Source organism: Antechinus flavipes, chromosome 6 (genome assembly GCF_016432865.1).
Source record: "Antechinus flavipes isolate AdamAnt ecotype Samford, QLD, Australia chromosome 6, AdamAnt_v2, whole genome shotgun sequence".
Taxonomy (NCBI): Eukaryota; Metazoa; Chordata; class Mammalia; order Dasyuromorphia; family Dasyuridae; genus Antechinus; species Antechinus flavipes.
In genome coordinates, this window is record NC_067403.1 from 158,750,601 (window position 1) to 158,757,735 (window position 7,135).

The 7,135-nt window shown below is 36.5% G+C and overlaps 1 protein-coding gene across 1 annotated transcript; it reads right to left on the reverse strand.

Annotated features, from left to right (window-relative positions):
• Nucleotides 1-479: 479 nt before the first annotated feature.
• Nucleotides 480-2,196, reverse strand: LOC127540901 (V-type proton ATPase subunit C 2-like). The gene has a single exon (XM_051965849.1). The coding sequence runs from the start codon at nucleotides 1,872-1,874 to the stop codon at nucleotides 729-731; it is 1,146 nt and encodes a 381-aa protein (XP_051821809.1). The 5' UTR covers nucleotides 1,875-2,196; the 3' UTR covers nucleotides 480-728.
• Between the last annotated feature and the right edge of the window lie 4,939 nt (nucleotides 2,197-7,135).

The following is a 7,135-nucleotide window of genomic DNA, read 5'->3' on the forward strand; positions in this document are numbered from 1 at the left end:
TACGCCAGAAGCCCTCTCTCCGAGGCAAGGCAGAATATTTTCCACTTGGCTGGCTGGTGGCAGAAGTGTTCTTCAGAGAGGAAGACGCTACAAGTCGGGATTTTCACTGGAATGGCATGAAGACTGGAGCTGGCTGGAGGCTGAAGAAAGCAGAGGCAGAGGCTGAAGGACCAGACCTTTGGATTTGGTGACATTCGGAGAGAGCTCTTGGAACCAAGCAGAGAGATAGGCCTCTAAGCTAACCGGGCTATATTGGGATAATAAAAGATCTGAACTTTTATCACCTGGCTGCGTTTTGAGAAGAAAAAGCTCACCACACAATAGGTGTGAGGTGGCATTTCAGAGTTGTTTTAATTTGTATTTCTCTATTAGCAATGATTTAGAGCATTTTTTCACATATTTGGATAGTTTTGATTTCTTCATGTGAAAACTATTTGTTCATATTCTTTGACCATTTATCATTTGGGAAATGATTTGCATTGTTTTTTTTGTTTTTTTTAAGACATGGGAGCTTTTCTTTATTGTAACTTACAAAAAATAAATACAACCATAACTAATTTTTGTGAGTAATTTTTGTGGTAACATTCTAAATTGTAGGCCATTTTTTAAAAAAAGTAATTGCTATTCTGAAGTTAATTTTGTAACAGTTCTTTAACTTAGAGAAGACAGCACCTAAAGTTTAATTTGATGAAATAAAACAATTTCTAGAGTTACCGGGCTGTTAAAAACTAGTCGAGAAGACTAAGGTCAATGTGAAAGTAGACATAAGGAAAATAATCTTGGTTATTTAGTTGTAATCCAGGAATATCCACAGAAGCATCCAATATACTTGCTGCTGCTACTTCATCCAGGTGTTTGAAGACCGAGTTTAGAACCTCTCTCAAACGTTTTGTGGCCTTCTTATGGGGTTGTAAAAGCACTGCCTGAAAATTCACGGGTAGTCCATACCTTAGCACAGATTCAACAAATACTCTCAAAGCCTTCAGGTGAATCCAGGCAATAAATGCTTCACTGAAGTTCACCTTCAGCCACCGCAAAAGGGGACCATACTGTTGCTTCTTTTCAGAGAGCAATTTAGTCATCTCTTCCCTTTCAGATTTAATTTCTTTTTCATCATAGAAAAATTCACGGACAATGAACTTGTTTTCTTTGGCTTTGGCTTTGAAATCATTGATCACCTTCCGAAACATCGTGACTGTAAAGAGGCCTCCCTCATCATCTTCAGCAATCAATTTGGTTGATCGAGGTACAACCATGTCTGAGAGAGATTCATATCTTTTTTGCCACTGTGAATAGTTTGGCTTTGGAACTATCACCAGGAGAGTGATGAGATACTCTGAATCAAGCACAAAATCTTCTTTGTTCACAATATCAGCTAATGTCCGAGTGAAGAGATTTCCCGTGGATTTCCTTTCCAGATTCTCCAGATTTCCTTTCAGAGTGTTGTAGGCAGCTGTTCGAGCTTTCAGATCTGTTTCTATTTGTGCCAGTTGCTTTGCCAATGTGTCCACTACGGGCACAAGCGGCTGCTTGGCAGGATACTTGGCCATGCCCCATTCAAATCGGGTCACAAAAGAAGTTAAGTCAACTCCATTGGCCAACAGGTTCTCATAAACTTTGCCTTTTGCATCTTCCATAACTTCTACTACACACTGAGCCATCTTCTTTATAAGGCTTTCAGCGAAGGTATCAAGTTTCCCCAACTCATCTGAGAGACCAACAAGAGAATCCAAGGTCCCCACCTTGAAGTCAGGAATGGCAAATTTTGTGTTGTGGGATAGATTAGACTTGGAGGTTACTGTGTTCATCCGTTCCAGAGCCTGCAAATTCTCCTTATCTCCAGGGGCAGAAATCAGCCAAAATTCCGACGACATGTTAAAGTCTTTCCTTTTAGTCAAGGTTACTACTGGCGTAAAATGAAGGAGCCTCGCATGCCAGGGTGCGTCGGAAGGTCTAAGGACAGAGAGACTGGAGACGCGGAGCGGACGCGAGCTCGGGTTCGGGACGATGCGGACGATCCGCCTGGGTAGCCTTGGGTGGGAGCACCTCCGCTCCTTCGGGGAATAGCTTTGGGCACTGCTGGGACGGGACTGGGGAGTGCTGGGCTGCCTCCCGCTGCTGGCTGCCGGGGTCGCTGGAGGGCAGGTGCTACCCCCTTTGCCCAGATAAGTCCCTGGTGCGCTCGAGCCCCGGCTCCCAGGCAGTTGAGGCTCCAGCTGCTCCCCAATGATTTGTATTGTTATAAATTTTACCCTCTTTTCTATGTATTAGAGAAATGAGATTTTTGCCAAAAACATTTGCTATAAAAATTGTTTTCCTTCTAATCTTGATTGCATTGGTTTTATTTGTGTAAAAATTTTAATTTGATATAATCAAAATGATCCATTTTACATTTTGTAATGCTCTCTACCTCCTCTTTGGTCACAAATTCTTCCCCTTTCCATAGATTTGACAAGGAAATTATTCCTTGCTCTCCTGATTTGTTTATGGTATCACCTTTTATTTTGATCTTATCTTGGTATATGGTATAAGATATTGGTCTATCCTATTTTCTGCCATACTGTTTTCCAATTTCTCAGAAATTTTTGTCAAATAGTGAGTTTTTTCCCAGAAGCAAGGGTCTTGAGTTTATAAGAAACTAGATTATTATGGTAATTTACTACTCTGTCTTGTATACCTAGTTTATTGTACTAATCCAACAACTATTTTCAACCAGAATCAGATAGTTTTGATAGTTACTCCTTTATAATATAGTTTGAGATCTGGGATAGCCAATCTACCTTCCTTTGCATTTTTGCATTAATTCCCTTGATATTCTTGTCCTTTTGTTCTTCCAGATGAATTTTGTTATTATTTTTTAACTCTACAAAAACGGTTTTGGTAGATTGATTCATATACCACTGAATAGATAAATCAGTTTTCATTTTTATTTTATTGACTTAGTTTTTCTAGCTCCTTTTTCATTTGGCCAATTCTATTTTTAAAAACAAGAATTTAGTTGTAGGACATCCTCGGGTTTTTGGGGGGAGCCTGTCAAAATTTTTCTTCTTTTTATTTTAATAGTATATTTTCTATTACATGTAAAGATAGCTTTCAGCATTCATTTTTGTAAGATTTTAAGTTCCAAAAATTTTATTTTCTTCCTCATTCCATTACTCTTCTTCCCCAAGACAGCAAGCAATCTGATATAGGCTATACATGTACAATCTTTTTTTTTTTTTTTAACATATTTCAATCTGTTATGTTGGGAAAGAAAAGTCAAATCAAAAGGTTAAAAATGTCATACTTAGATCTACATTCAGTATCCATAGTTCTTTCTCTGGATGCAGATAGCATTTTCCATCCCAAGTCTATTGGAACTGCCTTGGATCACTGGATTATGAAGAGCTAAGTCTGTCACAACTGATTGTCATACTGTCTTGCTGTTACTGTGTACAATGTTCTTTTGGTTCTGCTCACTTCACTCAGCATCAGTTCATATAAGTCTTTCCAGGGTTTTCTGAAATATGCCTATTCATTATTTCTTATAGAACAGTAATATTTCAATATATCCATATATCATAATGTGTTCAGCCATTTCTCAGTTGATCAGCATCCACTCATTTTCCAATTCCTTGCTACCACAAAAAGAGCTGCTACAAATATTTTTGCACATGTGAGTTCTTTTCTCTCCTTTAAGATCTCTTTGTGATATAAGCCCAGTAGCAGAAGTGCTAGATAAAAGAGTATGCACAGTTTAATAATCCTTTGGGTATAGTTCCAAATTGTTCTTCAGAATGGCTAGATCAGTTCACAACTCCACCAACAGTGCATTAGTGTCTCAGTTTTCCCACATCCCTTCCAACATTTATCATTATTTTTTCCTGTCATCTTAGCTAGTCTGATAGATGTGAGGTTGTACCTTAGGATTGTTTTAATTTGCATGTCTCTAATCAGTAGTGATTCAGAACATTTTTATGTGGCTTTAAATGGTTTTAATTTCTTCATCTGAAAATTATCTCTTCATATCTTTGACCATTTATTAATTGGGAAATAACTTGTATTCTTATAAATTTTACTCAGTTCTCTAAAGAGTTGTGATGGAAAGAGCCATCCACATCCAGGGAGAGAATTATGGCGTTTGAATGTGAACCAAAGCATGGCATTTTCACTTTTTTTGTTGTTGTTTGTTTGCTTGGGTTTTTTTTCTTTCTTGTGTTATTTTTTCCCTTTTGATCTGATTTTTCTTGCATAGGATGACAAATGTGAAAATATGTTTAGAAGAATTGCACATATTTAACCTATACTGGATTGCTTGCTGTATTGGGGAGAGGAGAGAGAGGAAGAAAAATTGGTAATACAAGGTTTTGCAAAGGTGAATTTTCAAACTATTTTTTCATGTATTTGAAATAATAAAATACTATTTAAAAACAGAAAAGAGGCCTTTATCAGACACACTAGCTATAAAAAGTGTTTCCCAGCTTTTTGCTTCCCTTCTACTCTTGGTTGCATCAGTTTTGTTTGTGTAAAACCTCCTTAATTTGCCAATTTTATTTTTAAAATTCAAATTTTAAATTTAAAAAAAAATGTTAAAATATATTCAGAATATATTTGTACATCTTTTCGTCCTTTTTGTGCTTCCTTTATCAAGTTGTTGACTTTTTTTCTATGATTCTCTTCCATCAGTCCCATTTATTTTCCCTTTTTTTCTTTTACCTCTCTTATTTGACTTGTGAAGTCTTTTTTTTTTTTGGTAATCAAAAGAATTCTTTTGGGCTGAGATCATCTTATTTTTCTTTGAGACTTTGAGTGTGTTTTTAACATTATTGAACTCTTTTCACTTTGTGTTTCGATCTTCCCTTTGACTATAATAACTTTCTATGATGAACTTATTTTTGTTTGTTTTCTGTTTATTGTTTCAGGCTATTTCATTACTTTTTAAGTTGAGTTTTACTTTTAGGGGGAAGGGAGCATTGCCCCAAAATTCTTGTGCCAAAGACTGGAGGCCCTGGCTTCTACTCTGGTGTTATTCCAGGACTTCAAGGGACCTTGCCATTCACCTGGTGTTATGCATGGAAAAGGAAAGCCATGAGGAGTCTGATGTTATACCAGAGTTCATGGAGGATGAGATCATTTGCCTGCCATTGTTCTGGAGCAATGGAAGTGCCTGCTTTCTTGTCTGGTGCTTCATTGAAGCTGGGAGAAAGCAGAGTCGAATGTTGTTCTGGGATCACAGAACTGGGGCCCCTGAGGGGAGTTGGCCTGAGTCACGCATCTGTGCTGAAGCTCATTTCATCTCTGCTAACTTGCTGGAACACTGCCTGCCCTGAACTGTGCTCTTCTTTTACCCAAGTGAGATAGACCTTTCCTGTTCATTTTCCAACTTGTCTTGGGCTGGAAAATTGTTTCACCCCATCTTTTTATTGGTTCTGTTATTCCAGAATTCATTTTCAGGTGCTATTTTATAATTGTTGAAGGTGAATGAGACAATTCAGATAATTTCCTGCTTACTCTGCCATCTTGGCTACTAGAAGTCCCTAAGAAAATTCTTAACATTCAGCCAGAATGTTGGCTTTTTGACTTAATTTACATTTATATTTATTTATTATGAGGCAGGGCTCTTTGTGGTTAAGGGAAAATTCATGTTTCCAGATGCATTGGATAATGAAGCATCAGATTATATTACAGAGTCTGTGGATAAGTATTAGGAGGGAAAATTAGAAACATCTCTCAGTCCTTAAATAAGTGGCTACAACTGATGGTGTCAGTCTTCTATGAGATGCCTATAGGACAGTTTTGATTGATTGATTCAATCAAAAATGGTTCCAACAAACAAAGAAAATTATTTCTAAGCCAGGTAAAATAATAAATGAATCTTCCTTCCCCATTAAAATCTCCCACTTCACCTTCCTTCCCCTACTTTACTATTTGCTGTCCTCAGCAAATCTACTGGACTGTGCTTTGTAAAGTTCACATTGCAAATCCTAACAAGTTCTTTAGTTACCTGGGGTGATATTACATTATTCTACGTGAATATTTTGTACTAAAGAATCTTCTGAAAGGCCTATATGGCAGAAGTGTATAATCAAATCCATTAATTAACATTCTTCACTCTACAAAAGATTTTAATTCCTGCTACAGCAAAAAAAAATAAAAAAAAGAAAAAGAAAAATAAATAAAAATAACTTCACCTTCCAACTTCAATTCCATTAAAAAAAATTAGTATCCACTCAGCATCCAGAAATCCATTCAGCATTCAGAAATCATAGATCACATTACTTTGTTTCTTTTACCAACCAACCAAAGGACACATTAGTTCAAAGCCAAAGACATTTAATTAAACAACTTGATCACATCACTCAATTAAAATTGCTCTCTCCAAAGTTACTTCACTGCCAAATCAGATGGTCTTTTCTCAGACTTTATCCTTCTTGACCTCTCTACAGCATTTAATGCTGTTGACTAAATTCTCTTCTCTATATTCTCCACTTTTTAGATTTTTAAGATACTGATTTTCCTTGGCTTCCTACCTGTTTTCTTATTATTCCTCAGTTCTCTTTGCTGGATCATTATCCACAGCATGCCCCTTTGTAAGCAGAGGGTTTTTTTTTTAATATCTATGGTATAAAATCATATAGCTAAAGCTGGTCTAGATCTTAGAGTTATCTAGTCTAGCTCCTTCATTTTACAGATAAGGAAACTAAACTCATAAGCATCAAAGGCAGAATTTGAACCCAGATATTTCATACCCCAAGATCACTTGGCACTTATCATTTTAATATTTTAACTATAAGTTGAATAATAGTTGCTAATATGTATTGGTAAAGGGAGCTTCTTTATCAGATTTCTATGCACAGAAATCACAAGTCTAGAGACTCCTCCTAAAAGTGGGGACATATAGTTAACTACATATGTATGTTATATCCTCTTGCTATACCATTAGCCCTATGAGAGTAAGGATTATGTTTTGTTTGAATGATATATCTTTCCCAGTTAAGTATAATACACAATACATAAGACACTAAAAATTAATGAATTCAATTGGAATGATAAATATCGGGGAAGTGAGATAAGTGGTAGGAAGTTGTCCTGGGGAGTAAGACTAAGTTATAGTGACTGAGTAAAAGACAAAGACTCTGAAAAGCTTTACTAGAAC